The 22,374-nt window shown below is 49.8% G+C and overlaps 1 protein-coding gene across 3 annotated transcripts in view; it reads left to right on the plus strand.

Annotated features, from left to right (window-relative positions):
- Positions 1–22,374, plus strand: part of Actn1 (actinin alpha 1) — a 95,770-nt gene that overhangs the window by 70,481 nt on the left and 2,915 nt on the right. Inside the window, exons 8-20 of one of the 3 annotated variants that reach the window (XM_041658117.1) lie at positions 1,064–1,149; positions 8,089–8,181; positions 9,397–9,627; positions 11,580–11,727; positions 13,773–13,923; positions 14,976–15,084; positions 15,497–15,637; positions 16,318–16,500; positions 17,356–17,490; positions 18,524–18,703; positions 20,152–20,298; positions 21,247–21,327; positions 21,723–21,788. In XM_041658117.1, coding sequence (XP_041514051.1) covers positions 1,064–1,149; positions 8,089–8,181; positions 9,397–9,627; positions 11,580–11,727; positions 13,773–13,923; positions 14,976–15,084; positions 15,497–15,637; positions 16,318–16,500; positions 17,356–17,490; positions 18,524–18,703; positions 20,152–20,298; positions 21,247–21,327; positions 21,723–21,788 — 1,751 coding nt within the window. The remainder of the gene's footprint in view (positions 1–1,063; positions 1,150–8,088; positions 8,182–9,396; positions 9,628–11,579; positions 11,728–13,772; positions 13,924–14,975; positions 15,085–15,496; positions 15,638–16,317; positions 16,501–17,355; positions 17,491–18,523; positions 18,704–20,151; positions 20,299–21,246; positions 21,328–21,722; positions 21,789–22,374) is intronic. The other 2 variants (XM_041658119.1, XM_041658118.1) reach the window with 2 other exon arrangements.

The raw sequence follows: 22,374 nt of genomic DNA on the forward strand, positions 1-22,374 counted from the left end.
GGGTGGGGAGAATGCCCAAGATTGCCCCCAGCCCTGTGCTCCTGGCAACCCTACTAGCAGGCATTTTATATTTGAAAATGCCATCAGGAACACTCCAAACATGTACAAAAGTATGAGATGGTATAAATGCCCTCCAGTCCAGAAGGGTTATTGATAGTTCATCTCATCTCATTTCTCTCCTTTGTCCCTTTGCTGTCTTTGTTGGACTGCATTAAATCAAATCTCAGTCACCGCTACCTTCTTCCAAGTACATGCCTTAAAGATATGGGTGTTAACCGGGCGGTGGTGGCTCACACCTTCAGTCCCAGCCCTCGGGAGGCAGAGGCAGGCCGATCCTCTGATTTCTAGGCCAGCCTTGTCTACACAGAGAGTTCCAAGGCAGCCAAGGCTACACACAGAAACCATGTCTTGAAAAATCAGAGGAGGGGAGAAAAGAAGATGGGTATTTTTGCATGTAATCAAAATAATATCCATAGGCCAGATGTGCGACACATGCCTATAATCTCAGCACTGGGGAGATCGAAACAGGATCATGAATCTGAGGCCAACCTGGGCTACATAAGCGAGACTCTCTCAAACACACACACACACACACACACACACACACACACCAAACAAAACAAAACAAAAAACCAGTTTGACATCTAGCAAACATGATAGTACTTCCCAATTTATCTTCTCTTGTGCTCATAAAGTCCTCTGGTTTAAAATGGCCATTGAGAGTGGGTTGGCTTTAGTCCATGGGTTGACTGTATCCTTGCATACATTTGATTGGCGAGTTCTATATGTTATTTCCATCTTCAGCCCTTCCCTCCTTCTTCAGCCCCTTTTATCGATGCCATTGATCTTCAGTAGGCATTCCCTGTGGTCTTCGCTTGCCTCCAGGGGTATCACTTTCCTTCCTCTGAGTCCCGTGTTCCTGCTAGTGGACATTGACTCTGGAGGCTGACTAGATTCAGGATGGGCCTTTTGGTCCATTACAGTCTGCAGGTTTCTGCATCCCCGTATGAGATGTGCCGTGTGTCCGATAGCTTAAACTGCAGCTCTCTCTTTCTCTCTCCAGATATCGTCGGAACTGCCCGGCCGGATGAGAAAGCCATTATGACTTATGTGTCTAGCTTCTACCATGCCTTTTCTGGAGCCCAGAAGGTACCTGCAGACCTTTGCTCCTTCTATACCCAGCACACCTCATGCCAGATCCCGGCCACACCCTCCCGCCCTTCCCTCCTTTCGTCCCTCCATGTCCCGGTGCAGGGTGTCTGGAAGGCTTGGTTCTGGTCTTGTGGATAGTTAGCTGCATTTATGAAGAGGTCTTGTTTGCCTCCTAGCTCACCCCACCCTGCTGTCGCTCACCGTGTCTTAGGGCCAAGAACATTTAGCAAGTGCTGGTCCTCTGGAACCAGCTGCGTGGCCCGGGCAGAAAGGCTGGGTGTGGGAGACCAGTGGGTCCTGGCTGCAGGAGCTCCAGGCTTGACAGCCCAGCTCCAGGGCCTCCGCCGGGCTGTGCCGCACTTCCTCTCTTCGCTTACCCATTTTGCAAAGGTCTTGTCATGGACCCCCACCCCACGCCTGCTTCTACTCTCAGGCAGGATTTAACAAGTCTGTCTTCAGCCCTTGAACCCTGTCCTGCCTGGGAGCCCCGTGTGGACACCGCACACTGTATTCTTAGACATGAAGTGTGACTGGTGGGAGGAGGGCGAGGATGTCAGTGGCAAGGAGCCCCTTCTGCTGTCCTCACCCAGATCGCTCTGGGAGGCAGAGGGTAAAGCCAGGTTGAATGCTTTATAATGTACCAGGGCCCAGTTTGTACTGTGGGCACTGGAAGACTGGGGATTGTCGCTCACCACAGGCTTAGCTGGGGCAGTGGAGGTCTCTCCCAGAAGCACAAGGCTGTGCCCACAGAAACCTTCACGGCTTTGGTCCTCAGGCCTGCCACATGCTCCTCATGGCCTCTGAGGGACCTATCTGAAGTGCATGGTAGAAGCTCTGTCCCCACCCCTCCCTTCCTTGCTCATGTCCCCTTCTGCTCTTGTCCCCTCCCTCCTCCTGCCCATCCCCCTTCTGTCTCATGTTCTCTGTCCACTGCTTCTGTTCAGGTTTGCTCCGTGCTGTTCTACTTTCTCCTCTCAACCTCTTCTCCTTCTCTGTGCAGATGTGTAGGCACGCTAAGGCCGGAGGGGAAGGCCATGTGACCTAATGTTTCATGTCACTGCCACGCCTTCTCGGTGCGCAGAAGGTGAGCTCGCCCTTGGCCTCGCCGGCTCTCCCTGCTGCCCTTTGGCCCATCTTGTCCTCTCCGCTGGACACCAGCAGCAGTCCCTGAAGGAGAGAGGGTTAGTTAATACACCTGTCTCCACGGGGAACAGGACATCCTCAGAACCCTGGCAGGCACACTTGCAGATGCCAGAGACACCCAGCCTCTGGGTGGCCTTCCTTTGTGTCTCTGTGCACACTGGGCATAGTGGACCCCACCGAGGGGAAGGCAGCTAAGCTGTCAGAGCCTGGATCCTTAGCCATTCCCTTAAGTACCCAGAATCCCGTTCACCTCTGAACCTCCCTTCTTCCTGCCTGAACCAGGCCATCTTCTCAAATTCAGGCAGGAACCAGGGCCAGGAGAAGTCTTCTGCTTTCTCCCTGGTGTCCAGGCCAGGGTCCTGCATGCCATATTCCAGCCAGGCCTGTCGTAGATAGATGTAAACTATATAAAAATGCCACTTGTATACATACCATAGGCTAGAGATTTGAACATTAGTTACTAAAATTACCGTGCAGATAGCAGCAAAGGTGTCTTTTTCTTTTCTATCTCTCTCTCTCTCTTTGTTTTGTGGTGGTGCTGGGGATTACACCCAAGGCCTCGTGCTTGCTAGGGAAGCATTTTACTGCCGAGCTTCATGTCCAGCAGTAAAAATGTCTTCTAGCCAAACTAGTCTTTTTTTTTTTTTAAATACCTTCAAGAAAAAGCACCTTTTAAAAAAAAAATTGCCCAAAGACAACTAGATGGGCTAGCAGCAACCCTGGCACCCACTTGATGGGTGCTTCATCCCTGCCTTTCTCCATGGTGGCCAGCCGCCAGCTTCCCAGCTCTCCTGCTGGCCTCCTGACTCCTTCCCTTCCTCTGCCTCCCCACCTCTGCTGGTTTCTTGCCAACCTCTCCTGAACCCTGTCCCTGACTCTTAGCCAGGGTATGGGCAGCTCCTCTGCTTGCCTTGGTTGGGCATTTGTGCTCAGCCTACTAACAACATAGAGTGCTGGGCAGGCTGCCAAAGTGGCCTCTCCCCTCTATCTGACTGATTTTTTTCCCTCTTTTTCATGCCCTTTGCCTTTAGGGATTCTGCCCTGGGCTTCATGCCTACTGACACTGGCCTTGCCTGTCTTTGATTCCTTCTCTGTGGCCTGGCCGATAATGCTTGGGAGGTGTGTGTGTGTGCGTGCGTTACTTAGACACACACATGCATGTGCACGCACACGTGCATGGCGTGGAAGAGATGTGATGTGGTATACGTATCCTGTGTGTAATAGGGAGATAGTGGGATTTGTGTGGCTCTCCCTCTGAAATCCCCCCTCCCCTGTGCCCTCTTCCCTGTTTCTCATCCCTGTTGCAACCATTTCATGCTATTGTCCACACCCCAGGATAGGAGCATTGACAATGTGGTGGGGTACGGGGTGTCCTGCTTGATCCAGCGCTGTCCCCAGCCACTTCCATGGCATCTGCCTAGAGTGATCAGCCCTAGAAGGATGTGTGCCTCTGGTTTGGGGGGCAAGGAGATGAAGGAGTCTTTCTGCATCTCACACTCTTGTCTTGACTGCCTCTGTGGACACTACCCACGACAAACATGTTCTAGAGCCCAGCCGTTTCCATGACCCACCCTCTCTCTACACCTTTCTCTGGCCAGTCATACATAATAGAAATGGAAAGGTCCCAGCTAATAGGCATGCGTGAGTGCCTGTGTTGACATGCAGGGATATGGTGGGCACAACTGTCAAGGGACTGTCCGCATTGGGTAAGCACCAACTTCTGTTTGGCACGCTGGTTTAGGTTCTGATTTCCTTTCCTCTGCCCGGGTTTAGAATGGGTGGAGACCATCGAGCCTTGTTTATTCAGTTGGTGCTTTGGAGACCTCTTGGGAGCTATTTCTAGGAGTCGGCCTCCCAAGGGGGTCAACTTGATCTGGTGCAGATGTTTCTGGATGTTTAGGGGCAGGTGGAGCTGTCTGCATCCATCTACCTGCCCATCAATCTCTCGTTCCATTCGTGTAAACCTTCTGAAGGATAAATTGTGTTCCCATCCACAGAAGCTGGGCCTGTCTGGAAAGGCACGCTGACGAGAAGGCAGCAGTCAGTGGGGCTAGCTCTGCTGCAGCTCTGGAGACAGCTGTGGAGCTGCAGGATGCTTTTGAGCAGCAGTTTGGAGCTTGGAGGTTTAGGGTGGGGTAACAGGCCCCCAGGAGAGGCTCGGGTGCCACTAGGGAAGGGCGAAGAGACCATCACTAAGAACGTACTACTAGCAGTGGGGACAAAGAAGGTCATCATCAATAAGGCAGAAGCTTTGAGGTGTGAGAGCCGAGGAAGCCAGCATTGCCAGATCACTATGGGGAAATCGAGGCACAGGTGGAGGGACAGACATGTGTCCCCAAACCCACCCCAGTTTGCTTGTCTTGGGGAAGCTCCATGCTGGAGGCTAGAAGCTATGATCTGCTGGACTTGATGGGGGGTAGGCTAGGTGGCAGTCACTGAGAGTAAAGAAAGGCAATTTTAACTAGATTCAGGCAATTTTTACTAAAAATACCAACAATGAGATCTTTGTAGCATTCATATGAACAGTGGGTTGTGGGTGGTGGAGCCCTTTGCCTGGTTTGGGTATTTGTTGACATTCTTAATTGATGACAGTCTCTCTATGGATGGACCTGTCTCTGGTGACTTGGCACTCGAGTGTCAGAGTGGAAGTTTGGCACAAGATAGCTAAATCTCTAAGAATAATAATAACTCATGGATATATACATATATATATATATATATGTATATATATAATTAATTAAATGTTGTGTGGCCGAGTGTGGTGACACATGCCTTTAATTCCAGCATTTAGGAAGCAGAGAGGCAAGTGGATCTCTGTGAGTTTAAGGGCAGTATGGTCTACATCGAAAATTCCAGGACAGCCAGGGCTACATAGAGAAACCCTGTGTAAAAAAAAAAAAAATTGTTGTTGTGTTAGTTATGCAGTTGAAAGTGGTCACAAAGAACGTGAGAATATACATCTGGCCTTCTCTGGAGTGTATTCTTGGCCTGTTGGTGTCTCTGCTTGCTTGTGCTAGCTCATGCAGTCTGTCATTCAGAAAGACTTGGGCAGCCTGCTTCTTGCATGAGTTTTAGAATAGCCCGTCCCATCATAGAAAACCCCAAACTAGAACCCAGCCTGGGCTTTCTTCTGGGTGGCCTCCATCTCTGCCGTTCTCCCAGAGCCACTTTTTTTCTCTCCTAGTCCAAGTCCCTCCCCGGTGCTTCTACACTCCAGCCACCTTGCGAGCATTGCTTATGTTCCATGCTGCTATTGGTTTTCCCCTCAACTCCATCCTGCAGTTCTGGGGAGGGGAAGCTGAGAAGCTAGGTGCAGCCCTACTGATTCCCTTCACTCTGCGGGTGGGGTCTGCAAGGCCAGCCAAGCTGGGTTGTCTCACCTCTGACTTAGGTTAGTAGTGACTAAGACTTGAGAGCATGTGTCCCCTCTGCCCCTGGCGGGGTCATTCAGGATTGCAGCCTGTGGGAGGAGAGGTCTTTCAAGAAGCTTCTTCTCAAAGGTCAAAGGACTGTTGTCCCTCAAGGTGACCCACAAGTGTTCACAGGTGGGTCCTGTATAAAGAAATCACTCTTGTACTCTTTGGGTCTTCTTTCCCCAAAGGCTGTTCCTTTGGGCATGCTGGTAGTGTCCACCGACTCTCTCCTACTGAGACTGAAAAGATCAGGCCTTCGACCCTTGCAAAAAGCCCTTGAGAATCCCATGGAGAACTCTTCCCAGATTTCATCCAAAGGATGCTTCTTTGATTGTGGAACCATCTACAGCCCGTGGCAAGACTTCAAAGCCTTCCGAGCACAGCTCTTGAAATTGTATGAACTCATAGCCCACCCAGCCCACCAACTTGGCCCAGCAAGTAGTTTATGGCTGCTGAGCCCGGGATTTCGGGACACATCTGGGTGACAGTGAGTGTAAGTTGGGATTTGTTTACATTAGAAATGTTAGTGCAAGCAAGTGTAGTGGTGCACACCTGTCCTCCCAGCACTCTGGGGTCTGAGGCAGGAGGATGGTTATGTTCCTGGCCAGACTGCAGCTGCTGTTTATTTACAATAATAAGCTATCCATGACTTGTTAGTGGCAATGTCTGCAGCCGCGCCGCCTCCTGGTTGTCTGTGGTCCTCTGCCTTAGTTTCGGTGAAAGTAGTTTTGGTAACACCATGGCAGGTGATCATCACCCCAGCCAGCTTCATGAAGCATACTGAGTTGGTGCTCATAAGTCTGCGTTTTTTTTGGACCCTGCCTCTTAGAGATAGGCTATTGGGAAGTGACTCTTTTCTTCAGGGCCTCAGGAAATTCACCACAGTTACTCAATGGTTCTCAAGGTGGTAGTCAAGCAGGACTTCTGTATGAGAAGGGGCCATGTCATTTGCAGGACAGGGTTGAGTTTGAGGACAGGAATGGTAACTGAGAGCTGGGATCCAGAGGGTGCTTAGGTCCCCCTCTGGCCATTCCCACGTTCGTCTCTTGGAGTCCTGGCTGTTCAGTACTCACACTGTAGATGCAGTCTCTTGGCTGTTCAGTTGAGAGACCTTTAGGACAGTTTTGTTCTGTCCCGTCCCCTACGTATCCCAGCACACTCATCCACAAGACATGCGGTTTGGTTGGCATTTCCCCTTTGAAAAATTCTTGGAAGAAACACATATATCATAGCCCATCCCTTCCAGTTCTCGGGGAGTTCTTTACACTCAGTCTCATTTTGTGGTAGCAGAAACTTTTTGGTCATCAACCAGATTTACGTGTTGTCTGCTTCTTTCTTAAACCAGGTGTCCTTCATTATATGTAGGTCACCTGTCTCCAGGGTCTCAGGGTTCCTATCTGTCTTCATGGGCATTGTCTTCTCTGCCCTAAATTGTCTCCTCTCTATCCTGCGGTCCCTAAAGAGCTTCACACTCCCTTCACCTTGATATAGGGTTGGCATGTGTACAACGACACAACTCAGCTTCAGAGCCATTCAAGTGGGCCAGGTGTGAGAGCGAACACCTCTACACCCAGCACGTCAGAGGCAGAGGTGGCCAGCTCTCTATGAGTTTAACATGGAGTACAACAGGAGTGAGTTTCCGGATAGCCAGGGCTACCTAATAAGATCCTAACAACAAAGTCACCTAAGTGAAGTGGATTTGGGAACACAGGGTCCCTGCTGATGTTGGGTACACAGTACCCTTACTAGCCACCAGAGGTTGGGTCTCTTTGGGGTGCTAGGTAGACCTTGTGGCTGGTTACCATGCCATCCCTCATCATTCTTCTCATTGCTGAGAACTGTCTCTGGTCTATCCTGGCCCAGTGCTTGGTGCACGGTGTGATCTTAGCTGGGCCATTGGCACCTGTGATGGGTTTCCCACCGTGCTGTGTTGATCCTTACATCTTATCCTCCATGTGCGGCCATGTCTTTAGCTTTTCTCTAAAGGGCTTTGAACTAGGGGCTTTCAGAGATTTTTTTTTCAGGGAACCTGAGAGGCCGCACCGCCTCACTTTCAGACTTGAAATCTCGCGTCTTCACAATACCATCAAATCCAGCTTGAGGTCCCAAGCCATGAATTTCTTCCTTTCTCCACCTGAGATTTTGAATGCCTCCGTTACTTGATTAATTTCTTCCCAGCATGCATGAGGGGAATCAACCCTTGTCCAGGGCTGGCCAAGAGTGTGATGCAGAAGACAGGAAGTGTGACTCAGAGAGAGCCCCAGGAGCCCCTTTCCAACCACATGGCACAGCAAGGTTGAAGGGGCTTGTTGACACAGGTGTGTCCAGGGGCCCACCTTGCTGGGGCGGGCTAGTCATGACTTTTCCATCTTGTTGCCAGGCGGAAACAGCAGCCAATCGCATCTGCAAAGTTTTGGCCGTCAATCAAGAGAATGAACAGCTTATGGAAGACTACGAGAAGCTGGCCAGTGATGTGGGTACCCCTGTGTTCTTCTAGACCGGCCCCAGCAAGGCCCTGCATTGCATCCTGAGAGAAGAAAGCTCTCGGGATCTATCTGTACCTACAGAGTCATTCTGTAGACACAGTCCCAGGCTGGTGCAGTATATGCTCCAAGCACAGTTAACACGGAGCAGCTTGGCTCTGGGTCTCTGGGAGAGCGGCAGTGAAGACAGAGGAGGTGGTGTCTGGGTTACAGTGAGCCTGGGAAAGTGTCTCCATCTCTCTGGCTCTTGTTTTTTTCTTTCACTTACTGAGTGGGAGTTAAGCCCGAGATCTCAGAGGCATTTGCAGCCTGGTGTACTGCCACTTTGTTGGTTTTGCCTGAACTCGATAGTACAGGGCTGTATCAGGTTCAGAGAAGACATGTGCCTGAGAGGACTCAGAACTGGCTCAGGCTGGCTTAACAGGCCAGCAGGGGACAGGATGACACGAAGTTACCCGGCTGACCCACTGTCATTTGGGTTAAGGTGCTGCTGCTTGTTTCTTCCCTGAAGGAATTCAGCCTTTTAAACTGTTCCCTTAGCCCCTTGGTGGCTCTGCCTTCTGGTTTAGTGAGAGCCAGATGCCCAGGCTTTAATCCCTGCGTCACCGCTCCAGCCAGTCACCATAGCGAGCTGCGTGACCTGGCAGAGCAGAGCCCTGGGCGCCTCCTCCATAGCGTGGGGGTGCTGGTAGCACTCGACCATGTCGTCTTTCTATGATTATTGCTGTGAGTCACTCCGTGGGTCATGCCTGGCAATGTGCAGGTGGTCCGTGTGCTTCCTGTCATCCGTCTTTGCAGCCCTCCATCTTCCTAATCCTCACCATGGCTCCCGGATAGACATCTCGGCTGTCCCAGATTCTAGCCTCTTCTGAGGCCAGAGGTCCCTGTTCTATTATACCCCGGCTTTGTATAGGTGAAGAAACTGAGGCCCAGCTAGACTTGAGCTCAGGTGTCTTTGCTTTTAGAGCAGCCTGTGGTTCTTTGGTTTGTCCCTCTCAGGGCCGAGAAGATGAGGGGTGTGGGCTCTGAGTTGACCATGTCCTGGTCAACTTGGAGGAAGCACCCAGAAGCCTTGCTTCGTGGCATGGTGAGGCCCCAGTGGGTAGTTGGGAAGGGAGTGTGCCATTAGGAGAGACATCTTGCCTTTGCGCACACCTTCCTCCAGCATCCTTGGTGCATGCCTTGCCTCTGCCCTTTCACCGTAGCTGTTGGAGTGGATCCGCCGCACCATCCCGTGGCTGGAGAATCGGGTGCCCGAGAACACCATGCATGCCATGCAGCAGAAGCTGGAGGACTTCCGAGACTACCGGCGCCTGCACAAGCCGCCTAAGGTGCAGGAGAAGTGCCAGCTGGAGATCAACTTCAACACGCTGCAGACCAAACTGCGGCTCAGCAACCGGCCCGCCTTTATGCCTTCCGAGGGCAGGATGGTCTCGGTGAGTGCCAGGGCAAGTCTGGGGCCCGCCTGGTCACCTCCATCCCCCAGCTGCTTGGAGGTGGGTTTTCTTCTACTTAGATGCCATGTTCCACATTTCTTTCACTTTGTCACCCAGACTCAAGCACAGGCACAGAGGGATAGCCACCTTCTCCCCTGACTGTTCTGGGTCAGGCTTGCTCATCTTAGCATTCCAAACTCCCCCTGCCCCTTAAAAAATAATGTTTTAAACAGAATGTCTGGTCATGCTGAACCAAGCAAATAATGTTAGTTTTTACTTTGATATGACCTTAAGCGAAAACAAACAAAACAGACCCACTTTTGTTATCTTAAATAACAAATTAATTTTTGTAGTGTATTTCTAATATACAAATAAATATTAAAAAAAGTAAAAGTTATTTATACTCTTATTACCAACTATCAATTTTGTTCTAATTTGGAAAGATCTTTTTATTGAATCCAGGTCCTCATGCATGCTAGACAAATGCTCTGATACAGGACCACATCCCCAGCCCCCTTTTCATTTCTTTCTGCGAGGTAACTAACTCATCCTGGGGATCAACTCATCTAGGACTCAACCATGAAGACCTTGAACTTGAGATTCTGCCTTGACATTCTAAGTAGCTGGGATTACAGGCCTATGCTGCCAAGTCCAATTTAATCTTTCTGTATAAGTATAATTTTAAGTGGACTCTTAAAGCATGTTTTATATAAGATTCTTTCAAACAGAAATGCCTAAAGCAAGCTGGGTGTGAATCAAGTCTATAATCCCAGCTCTTGGGAAAACGAGGCAGGTGGATCACAGCAAGTATCGCTAAGCCCTATGCAGAAAACAGGGACAAAACCCTAATTTGCAGTTAATTTTCTGTGTCCTGTGGGTGCTCTCCTATTACGCCCCTTTTTTGTCTTGTCACTCATTCCTTTTATCCTGTCTCCAGGACTTTATGAGCCAGGAGAATACAGGCCAAACTCATCAAGGCACCACCTTTTCTCCTTTCCAACAAGGAATAATAATACAAAAACAAACAAAAATCCAGGCATATTGGGCAGGACCAGAGAGGACAGACCAAGTGGGAGGAGGCAGGAACAAGGTGATCTTGAAGGAAGAAAAAGGCCTGTGGTGTCATGTAAACATATGAAGACCAGTTCTTCAGAGTTCAGGATTTAATCAGATGGTTTGGGTTGTTAGAGTCACTGCTAGCTAACAGATACTCTTGAGAAGTAAAGGACGTGCCCCTGATGTGGGGCAGGAGGCTAGCTCTCAGACTGGTTCTGCTCTTGGTATTCCAACTGGGTGCCCTGTGCTAACTGTAGGATGCCTGTACAAAGGGCATTGTGCGTTGCTTTCTTCTCATGATCACGGCTGATTCCCTCATCCAAGCCACTCTCCAGAGCCCAGAGCCAAAATCCTCCTCCTCTCCTCCTCCTCTTCCTCTTCCTCTTCCTCTTCTTCATCTTCCTCTTCCTCCTCCTCCTCCTTTATTAATTTATTTTTTTGTTTTTGAGATGAGGGTTTCTCTTTGTAGCTTTGGTGCCTGTCCTGGAACTTGCTCTGTACACCAGGTTGGCTTTGAACTCACAGTATCTACCTCCCAAGTGCTGGGATTAAAGGCATGCACCACCACCACCAGGCTTTTTGTTTGTTTTTTGTTTTTGTTTCTTAGTTTTGGTTATTTTGCTTCATTCTTAGTTTGGTTCCCTGACTTGTTGTTGAACCTCTGAGGCTGGCTAGGATTCATCTGGAAGCTAGTCAGCGAACGGGAGGTCTCCATAACTGCATGTGAACTGACTCCACTCCCTATCTAAGAGGCAGGGTAATTAATACGAATAGGAGCTGGAAGAGTGAGATGGATGTTTGACTGTGATGTGTGTTGGGGCTAAGATCAGAAACATCTCTGCCTGGAAAGCTCCAGCCCCTCCAGGTTCTCTGAGCCTGTGTCTCCATCTCTGCAGGATATCAACAATGCCTGGGGTTGCCTGGAACAGGCAGAGAAGGGCTATGAGGAGTGGCTGCTGAATGAGATCCGGAGGCTAGAGAGGTTGGACCACCTGGCAGAGAAGTTCCGGCAGAAGGCCTCCATCCACGAGGCCTGGACAGATGGTGAGCCGGCTCCAGCCTCCCTGGTTTCTGCTTTCTGACTCTCACCCAGCCTCCAGCAATAACTCGGTTCCTTTGCTTTGGTTTATGTCATCTTGTTTAATAGTCCTCTGGCACCAGACAAGTTCATTGACCTCTGGATTGTTTCAGTTTCCATGTTTGCAGAGTGGGAACAGTAGTACCCGCTCCTAGGTTTGTGAGAATCACGTGCTGAGGGCTCAGGATGCTGAGGAGAATTGCTGGCATCAGGGAGGACCGCATTCTATAGCTATCTGGGAGTGGCCTGGCTTGGTAGGAAAACACCAGATAAGCTGGTGGATTTAGGATGCCAGTGCACTTTCAAGTACAGAGTGAAGGGAATTGGTGAGGATGGCTCTGATCCATTCACTGTTTTCTTAATTTATTTTATTTCTGTTTTGTTTTGAAATAGAGGTTTCATCATGTAGTCTTGACTGACCTAGAACTCTCAGTGTAGACCAGGCTGGCCTTGAACCCAGAGATCCATCCACCTCCCTAGTGCTGGGAGTAAAGGTGTGTGTCACTACACCCAACTGGAATTTCATTCTAAGGAATTAACCCTAAACATGGAGGACATTGTGTGCCCAGGGTTATCTATGGGAAATCTGTCACAGTACAAGCTGGGGTGGGGTAGGATCTGGGGTCCCACAGAGCAATGAGAAGCTCTGTTGGAAAAATCTGGCCAAGAAAATTATTTGTATCCATGGGTTCTGTGGCTCTGAATTAAACCAAACTTTGAAGCAAAACATTAAGAGCAGAAAGGAATTATGTCTGTGCTGAGCTCATACAGACTGTTTTCCTGTCATAATCCTTTGAAGGCTATGACAAACACTAGCTGTGTAGTATTTATACTGTAAGCAACTGAAGTGACTTAAAGAATATGGGAGAATATATGGAGATTACATGTATACATACTGTGCCATCTTATATAAGGAATTTGAGCATCTTGGGATTTAGGTATTCTTAGACAGTCCTGAAATGAGTCCCCTACAGATCTTGAAGGACCACTATACCCAGGAAGACCATGAAGCCAAAATAGAAATTCTGATAGTGTGTGCTACTAAATAAGTGTGTGCTACTAAATATTTTTAGAGCAGGAAATATATTTATGTAGGAACAGATAAATGCATTTATTTGTAAATTAAATCTAAACTTACTGTGTTACGATTTTAAAGGGAAAACAAACAACAACAAAAAACAAAAACCTAACCCAATTCCAAAAGAAAGAAATGCTCTACTCTTGGCCGTCGCTCTTAGCTTCACAGTTTAGCCTTTATGGGCCGCAAAGGTGGGATCACGCTATGATGGCCTAGTTACAGAGAACGTGCATGTAAACAAGGCTCAGCTTCCCCTACCCTGACAGTCCTTCCTCAGGCAACTTGGAAGCTTTTTAGGGAGGTCATTTCTCATCCTTGCCTTCCTCCTCTGAGAGCAGGGCTAAAGGTACAAGCACTATCCTTGCCCTGGGGTGAGGACATGACTGATGGCAGAGAAGGCTCTGGGCACCAGTGAATGTGAGTGGCAGAGGCCATGGGTGCACCGACTGCACTGAGAAGAGCTGGGAAGGGATCCCTGGCAGGGCCTTCACACTTTACATCGTAACTAGAGCGATCTAAGACTCTAAAGTACCCATGAGGCGCTCCTCTGCCTCTACTCTCCCCCACCCCCGTTACTCCACAGAGCATGTATTGCTGTTTCCTACTGTTGGAAAGTGAATGTCAGGCCTCGTGCGTTTCTACATATTCCTGCATAACCTTCGTAGACAACCAGTTTAAATGTCCTGGAGGTGCTCCCTGAAGGGCAGTGGTCCTCCCAGTCTCCCCCCATAGCTGGATATTCTTTGCTATATATCTACCCTCTTACGCTGTAGATGGGTGTACAGTGAGTGTCTCCATGGGAAATACCCCAACAAGCAGAGCTTTCTGGGGCTTGAGAGTTGGATGACGCTTGCCTGGCTCTTGCTCATCTGTGTCCTGTCCCCATCTCCCCCCCCCCCCCCCCGACCCCTATCCCCCGCCACCCAACCCAAGGCAAAGAAGCCATGCTGCGGCAGAAGGATTATGAGACAGCCACCCTGTCGGAGATCAAGGCCCTGCTCAAGAAACACGAGGCTTTTGAGAGTGACCTGGCTGCCCACCAGGACCGGGTGGAACAGATCGCGGCCATCGCCCAGGAGCTCAAGTAGGGGCTGCTTCGGTCTCTTTTCCTTTGAGGTCTCAGTGTGATGCTGGGGTCTGCTTTCTCAGCTGCTGTAGATGAGGAAGGAAGGGGATAGACAGATGGCGCTTGAGCGGGGGAAGGTGTTGTGCCCATGTGGTCAAGCGGCAGGCAATACAGAAGGCAAGGACTCTTCCTGGTGGGAGAGCCTGAACCGTTCCGTTCTTGTGCAGATGTTTGGTCATCACCTATTACAAGGATAGGATCAGGGGTGCTCAAACCTTTTAGATTAGTGTAAAAGTAATGGGATTTGTTACAACATTTTTGTGCTGTTTGGGTTTTAATTTTGTGTGTGTGTGTGAGAGAGAGAGAGAGAGAGAGAGAGAGAGAGAGGGGGAGGGAGGGAGGGAGGGAGGGAGGGAGGGAGGGAGAGAGAGAGAGAGAGAGAGAACAGGCATACACATGTCAGGGGACAGTGGGAAGGAGTTGGTTCTCCCTCTGCTTTTACTGTGAGCTCCAGGAGTTGAACTTAGGTCTTCAAGATTACACAGCAAGTGCTTCACCCACTGGACCATCTTGATCTTGCCAGCCTAGATTTTGGTTTTCTGTTTGTTCGTTTTCTCTTGAGACAGGATTCAAATTGTGGCTCTAGACTGGCCTAGAACTCAATGAGTAGCTCAGGTTAGCCTCAAACTTGGCAATCCTCCTGTCTCAGCCTCCTAGGAGAGTGCTGAGATTATAGGCATGAGCCACCTTGCCGAGCTCCCAAACCTTAGTCCTTGACTCTGAGCTTTTTTTTTTCTTGAGCCTCAGCAGCTTCCCATCATTGGCCATTAGATTCACCACCAGCTTTATTTGCAGCAAGGGCTGTCTCCTACCTCTGATTTCCTGAAAGCCAAGGAGGCGGGAATGGGGCAGGGTGCTGGAAATGTGCAGAGGAGAGCACCCTCAGCTCCCCCAGCGCAGCTAGTGCTCCTGACATCCCCGGGAACAGGAATGGCAGGCTCCATACCTGCCCACCTCAACCTGTGTGTCCCTCATTCTTTGACCCCTGTCTGTCTCTTCCCACCCTACAGTGAGTTGGACTATTATGACTCACCCAGTGTCAATGCTCGTTGCCAAAAGATCTGTGACCAGTGGGACAATCTTGGGGCCCTCACTCAGAAGCGGAGGGAAGCGTTAGAGGTGAGGACCCTGCAGTGCTGTGTGTCACTTCCTGCTCCTCCTCCTTAGTTCTCTGCTTTTTAAGTTCCCATGATTCCCTAGACCATCCCCATCTCTGGCCTAAATAGGAAGACTCACTTTGACTGAGAATGTGTGAACTTTGCATTGATGGAGATCCTCCCCCTGTCCCCATGAACTTGTGAGCCCAGCTCTAGCCTTTTGAGAGTTGTCCTGTTCTGTAAACCAGACCCTCTTGGGACTAGGACAAGTGATTCCAATGTGATGATATGTCAATTGACAGCCAAGACCCAGAGCCACTGAAGAACTGGTTCTTTCTGCCTCGTCCAGTCTGGTGCTTCTAGACCAAGATGCCCGGGGGCTTGGCTTTCGAGTATCACTCTACTAACCAGTCCGCCCCACTTGATACTCCCAGAGAACAGAGAAGCTGCTGGAGACCATCGACCAGCTGTACTTGGAATATGCCAAGCGGGCTGCACCCTTCAACAACTGGATGGAGGGAGCCATGGAGGACCTGCAAGACACCTTCATTGTCCATACCATTGAGGAGATCCAGGTGGGCATCCCGGAGAGACTGATCCTCTTTAGGATAAACGGAGAACCAGTATCCCAAGGATCCCATAGATTGAGAAGAGTTAGCATGGAAGGTTGAGTTGTTTGGTTTTTAAGATTGTTTTATTTTTATGTTATGAACAACATATGGGTGTTTTGTGTACATGTATGTATGTGTGGCACTTGGATACGGTGCCCAAATTCCCCTGAAACTGGAGTTGCAGATGGTTGCTGGCAGTCATGTATGCTGGGAACTGAACCCTGGTCTGCTGCAAGAATAGCAAGTGCTCTTAACTGCTGAGTCATCTCTCCAGCCTCCCACTCCCTTTTAAAGATAGGGTCTCACCATGTACTGTTGACCAAGCTAGCCTCAAATGCAGAGATCTGCCTGCCTCTGCCTCCCAAGTACTAGGATTAAAGACATGTGCCACCACTGCCCAGCAGACAAATGTATTTATTTATGTGTTCTCTTGACCTTTTCTTTTGTGCACACAAAAATGTAGACTTTATTATATACCATATCCCAAATCTGCCATCAGAACTTGGTTTGGTGTTCCCACGTCTTTAATAGGTGTAGGACTTGACCTTCAGGGGCCTTCAGTCCTTTATTTGGGACTTCTTGGGCTCCTTTTGTTTATCTTGTCTGAGGAGAGCACTGACTAACTCCTGCCATTGTCTGTCCAGGGACTGACCACAGCCCATGAGCAGTTCAAGGCCACTCTCCCAGATGCTGACAAAGAGCGCCTGGCCATCCTGGGCATCCACAATGAAGTGTCCAAGATTGTCCAGACCTATCATGTCAACATGGCAGGCACCAACCCCTATACAACCATCACGCCTCAGGAGATCAATGGCAAATGGGACCATGTGAGTTGAAGGGCTAATGGGCATAGGCCGAACCATTGTATATTTCTTCTTTATTATTGTTTTTATTGAGCTATACATTTTTCTCCACTCTTCCTCCCTTCCTCCCTTCTTCCTTTCTACTCTCTCCCATGACCCCCACGTTCTCAGTTTACTCAGGAGATCTTTTTCACCTTCCTATGTAGATCCATGTGTGTCTCTCTTAGGGTCCTCTTTGTTGTCTGGTTTCTCTGGGGTTTACCTGTAGGCTGATTTTTCTTTGCTTTATGTCTTAAAGCTACTTATGAGTGAGTACATATTATATTTGTCTTTCTGGATCTGGGTTACCTCACTCAATATGGTTTTTTCTAGTTCTACCCATTTGCCTGCAAATTTCAAGATGTCATTATTTTTTACCGCTGTTTAATACTCCATTGTGTAAATGTACATTTTCTTTATCCATTCTTTGGTTGAGGGGCATCTAGGTTGTTTCCAGGTTCTGGCTATTACCAATAATGCTGCTATGAACATAGTTGAGCACATGTCCTTGTGGTATGATTGAGTATCTTTTGGGTATATACCCAACAGTGGTATTGCTGAGTCTTAAGGTAGATTGCTTCCTAATTTTCTGAGAAATTGCCATACTGATTTCCAAAGTGGTTGCAAACCATTGTACGTTTCTTAAGGGCAGGATTTTTATCTGTATCTCATTGGTTTTCATTTGTTAGTGAATGAGTTTCTGGTCTAAGTTGACATCTTTGCTCTTACTGCATTCTGACTTGCCTCTTTTCCTCATGGGGGGGTCCTCATTTCCTCACCTGGGAGTATGGGACATGTGACTGGCATACCTACAGAGTCCTATGGTTATGCCCACCCCAGGTACGGCAGCTGGTGCCCCGGAGGGACCAGGCACTAACAGAGGAGCATGCCCGCCAGCAGCACAATGAGAGGCTACGCAAGCAGTTTGGGGCCCAAGCCAATGTCATTGGGCCCTGGATCCAGACCAAGATGGAGGTGAGTCTTGTCATGGGAACCAGGCTGGGACTGTATTACCCTTTCCTGTTACCATTCCAACCAGTCAAGTCACCTGGTTACTAAGAGGGACCATGGAAGACTGAGGTCTGAGCACATGATCGTTCAATTGCAGGGGTTGCTGGTGGTTTGACTGGGGCAAAGTAGGACACTACTGAGGAACTCCTATGAAAGTTCCACAGGAAGAGCAAGTAGATGCCTGGGTCAGCTCTGCCCCTCTGGGTTGCCTTGTCTCCGTTACCGCTCCCCAGGGCCTGATCCTTCTTCGTAAGAGAGCTCAGCAAGCCTCTCAGCACAAGTATAGAACATTTTGTGGGATGTGTGTGATGAGTGATCACTGAACATCTTGAGTGAAGAGTCTGTGTCAAGTTTATATGAGTGTGTACATGTGCATACACACACACACACACACACACACACACACACCCCTGCACCCCCAAGACTCGACTTTTAAATACTCGATAAATGTTAACAGGGGACTGAACTGAATGAATAAAACCTGCTTTCGCCAAGAACCACTTACATGAGTCAGTGGCTGGCAGAAGTGTACATTAGGCCTCGCTCATGAGGTTGGGTGCCTCAGCAGGGCTTGCATAACCATCCTAGGGGACAAAAGAGCAGGAGCAAAAATAGCTGCAGAGGAGGTATGCCAGGTGAACTGAGAAATATGAGGGGTCCTGGTTGGGAGGGAGCTGGCTGGGAGCAGTGCTCTCTGGAAGGCGTTTAAATAGCAAGCAAAATGAGTGTTCGGGTCAGCTATTGACTCCGCGATCCAATCCTTTCCTTGCGCTAAGAGGTACATGATTGATGGAAGATATTCCACCTAGTGCCAAGGCTTAATATAGTACTATAAGGTGCAGCTTCCTTTCCAAGAACCGTCCATGCTAAATATCTTTTCATGTTCAGTGTTGCTAGTTCTAGTTTCTCTAGGGCCAGGATGCTAGTAGAAGTGACCTTGGGGGACTTGTCCCTGCCCTCTGAGTGGGTCTGATGTTATCTCTTTCCCGATGGACAGGAGATTGGGAGGATCTCCATCGAGATGCACGGTACCCTGGAGGACCAGCTCAGCCACCTGCGGCAGTACGAGAAGAGCATTGTCAACTATAAGCCAAAGATTGACATGCTGGAGTGTGACCACCAGCTTATCCAGGAGGCACTTATCTTTGATAATAAGCACACCAACTACACCATGGAGGTAAACAGGCTGGGTCCTGATTCTCTGAGAAGAAGCTGGGGGCCCTTGCTGTCCTCCACTTGGGGCAGCATCTCCCAAGGAATCTGAGTAGAGGAGGAGGGATCTGATGGAGGAGGGTCATCTGTCTATTTGTTATTTTCATTGGTTAATAATAAAACTGCCTTGGCTTTTGATAGGGCAAAATTTAGATAGGCAGAGTAGACAGAACAAAATTCTGGGAGAAAGAAAGCTGAGTCAAGCAGTCGCCATAGCTCTCCTCTCCGAGATGGATGCAGGTTAAGAATATTCCCGGTAAGACACCACCTCGTGGTGCTACACTCATTAGAAATGGGTTAATCAAGATGTGAGAGTTAGCCAGTAAGAGGCTAGAGCTAATGGGCCAAGCAGTGTTTAAAAGAATACAATTTGTGTGTTATTTCGGGTATAAAGCTAGCCGTGCAGGAGCTGGGTGGGAATGCAGCCCGTTCCTCACAACAGGGATCCTCATTCTTTCTATCCCTGAAACTCTGTACCTTCAGTCCTCAGCACCTTCTTGATGCCCCAGAGAATTTGTGGCAAGTGCACAGATCTGGTCCCTGGTTCCAGAATTCATTTGTTCTAAGGCGACAGTTAATGGATCTCACTTTTTAACAAGCACCTTGCAGTGATATTGATGCTAGTGGGCTCAAAACATCACTGGTGTAGGTACCCACTTCCTATAGGATGTTAGCTGTTCATCCCGTCATGTAGGATATGTTACAAGGCTTGCCCTGTTCAGCCGTTTCCTCATTGTTCACATGCCATAGGGTGTGCCTACACAGGCTGCATGCAGTTTTACTATGTGATCACTGAGACCACCATGGTGTATTTAGCTTGGCTTTGACCAGAAGGCCATTGTGGTGCCAGCTGTATTGGTGTAGATCAATGGTTCGCTTGTAGATGTATGTGCCCTTATGTGGAGTTGTGAGATAGGAGCTGTTGGGAGGGGATCACTCTATTATTTTTTGTTCTTTAGTTTTTCCCACCACAAAGCCTACCTTCCTTCTCTAACAAAGTTCCATTGGCAAATCCGGATCTTACTGCCCTTCCTGCCCCTTTCAGGCCCTCTGTCCTGGTAGAATGTGCTGTGTCCCACCTACTGGTAACACTGTGACTCCAGAAAGATGGCCTTCACAAATAATATATTTGTTTTATCTTATGGATAAGAGTATTTTGCCTGAGTGTATGTCTTTGTACCATGTGTGTGCCCACTACTCAAGGAGGCCAGAAGGGGATATATTTTCTGGAGCTAGAGTTATAGATGGTGGCGAGCTGCCATATGGGGGTTGGCAATCAAACCTAGACCTTCTGGAACAGCAACAAATGTTCTTAATCCCCTGAGCTATCTCTCCAGCCCTTTTTTGAGTTGGGAGGAGGAATGGTTGGACAGCCCAGAGCCTGGGCCTGACAAGTTCATCACTTGCCCCTAGCACATCCGCGTGGGCTGGGAGCAGCTGCTCACCACCATTGCCAGGACCATCAATGAAGTGGAGAACCAGATCTTGACCCGGGATGCCAAAGGCATCAGCCAGGAGCAGATGAACGAGTTCCGGGCCTCCTTCAACCACTTTGACCGGGTGAGCGCCCTACTCCTTGTTCACCTAGAGTGGTCCCCAACCCCCGACCCAGGGCCCTGGAGGGCACTGCCCAGGGCATGAGCCTGGTCCTTCGGTAGGTGAGGAGGAGAGAGAACAAGGAACTAACAACAGCCTGCCCTGACTCAGTCTACCCCATAGAGCCAGGCTTTCTGAGCTGGCCTTGGAAAGCCTGTCTTGCCCTGCACACTTTCACTGCATTCCTAGAGAGAATGCTGCTGCAGGTGAGAGGGTCTTCCATCTTTGACTGTTCCTCTCCTATGAGAAATCAACCCTCAGGAATGAGACTGCCAGAGCCACAAGTAAAACCCTGTGCCTACGGCTGTAGGACCTGTCCCTTACCTCTGCCTTGGGACAAAGGAGCAAAAAGAGACTGCCCATACCAACGCTGCATTTGGGACCTGCTACTGGGGACATTAGAGTACGCTGTCGTGGCTCCTCATGTCAGCTTCAGAATGGGCTGCACATTCCCAGTACCCTGAGCTTGGGGACATCCACAGGGAGGCGGGATATGAGGCCAGGTGCTGTCCACCACCCTGCCTGCTTCACTGCCCTCCAGGGACCTGGCGAGGTGGGGGGGTAGGGTTCTGGGAGACATCAGGTAACCTGGGGCACTTCCGGGAGCTTCTCACCCTTGTGGCTCATCATGTTCCCCTCTGGCCCTGCTTTCCCAAGCAGGACTGTGTGTGCCAGGGACAGGGCCCCCTCTGGAACCTTGTCCGTGTGTCTAACTGTGTGCACTTTTATTTCCCCTCTCCCCCACCCCCCTTACCCTCCACCCTCTCCATCCGCATGCCTTTGTCCCCGTGTCTCCCCACACACACCACCTTCCTCCCTGGGGCATGGCCCACCCTACCCCCACCCCGCCCCCTCACGGCCTCCTCTTCCCTGACACCGCATGGCTCGCTGCCTGGCGCACCACGGCCCCAGGATCACTCCGGCACGCTGGGTCCTGAAGAGTTCAAAGCCTGCCTCATCAGCTTGGGTTATGATATTGGCAACGACCCCCAGGTACTTGCCTCCTGCATGGAGCACGCTCAAGGGTGGCCTCTGGGGCGAGAAATAACGCATTTCTCCTTTTTTTCTTCTCTCTCTGTCTGAATCTCCCTGTCCCCCTTCCTGTGGGCCATGGGGCTCATCCTCTTCTGCTATCCCTGCCTGCCCCCTGTTGGGTTCCTCTGACTTCTGACTTCTGTCCTCGGTATCTTTCCTGGGAACCTGCTTGGGTATCCGCCTTTTCTCCCTCATCACGTCTCATCATTCTTTGCTCTGTCTTCCTTCGACGTGTTCTTCCTATACTCTGTGGCTTTCCCTGATCTCCACCATAAAACTCCACCCTTCATTCTGCTGTCTTCCTGGCCCCTGGCTGTCTGTCCCTCCTGTGTCTTGGTGCCACTGCCCCACAGAAGAAGACGGGCATGATGGACACAGATGATTTCCGCGCCTGCCTTATCTCCATGGGTTACAACATGGTAACGTAAACCCCATCCTCTGCCTGCCAGGCTTTCTGTTGCCCTGGCTGGGAGGCAGTCACCTAACTGGAGAAATCAAGTCTTAGTAATGGGAGACTCGAGGTCCTTAGGTTAGCACTGCCCTCCCCAGGAGAGCCCCTTGTCCCCATCCTTGGGGAAGATAAAATCTAAAAACCAGACGACCCATGGGGTCAGGGTATGGCTGAGAGGCTTGGCCTTGTCATCTGCACCACCTTATGGTACTGTGGAGAGAGGACTTTTTTATTCCCATGGTGGACACCGACTGGATGGCCAACCCCAAGGCGTATAGGGATGGTAGCTCTACTTGAGACACGGAGGTATATATTTCTGCCCCGTAACAGCCCCATCCAGGCCTGCCACCACTCAGTCGTTGGCCCAGGCCTCTCTCTAACCTTGGTGTATCCCCACTTCATCCAGCTTTCTGAGGAGGACAGGACACTTGTCTGGATAGAGAGGGAATTCCTGTCTATTGGGCCAAATACAGAATGCTTGTGGTGCCCGGCAAGGTTAAGGGCTGGGCCAGGTGTGTACTCAGTAAGTCCCACTTCGCCATCAACATCTGTAG

Source organism: Microtus oregoni, unplaced genomic scaffold, assembly GCF_018167655.1.
Source record: "Microtus oregoni isolate MIOR12 unplaced genomic scaffold, Mior012 000009F_ref0000495, whole genome shotgun sequence".
Lineage (NCBI taxonomy): Eukaryota > Metazoa > Chordata > Mammalia > Rodentia > Cricetidae > Microtus > Microtus oregoni.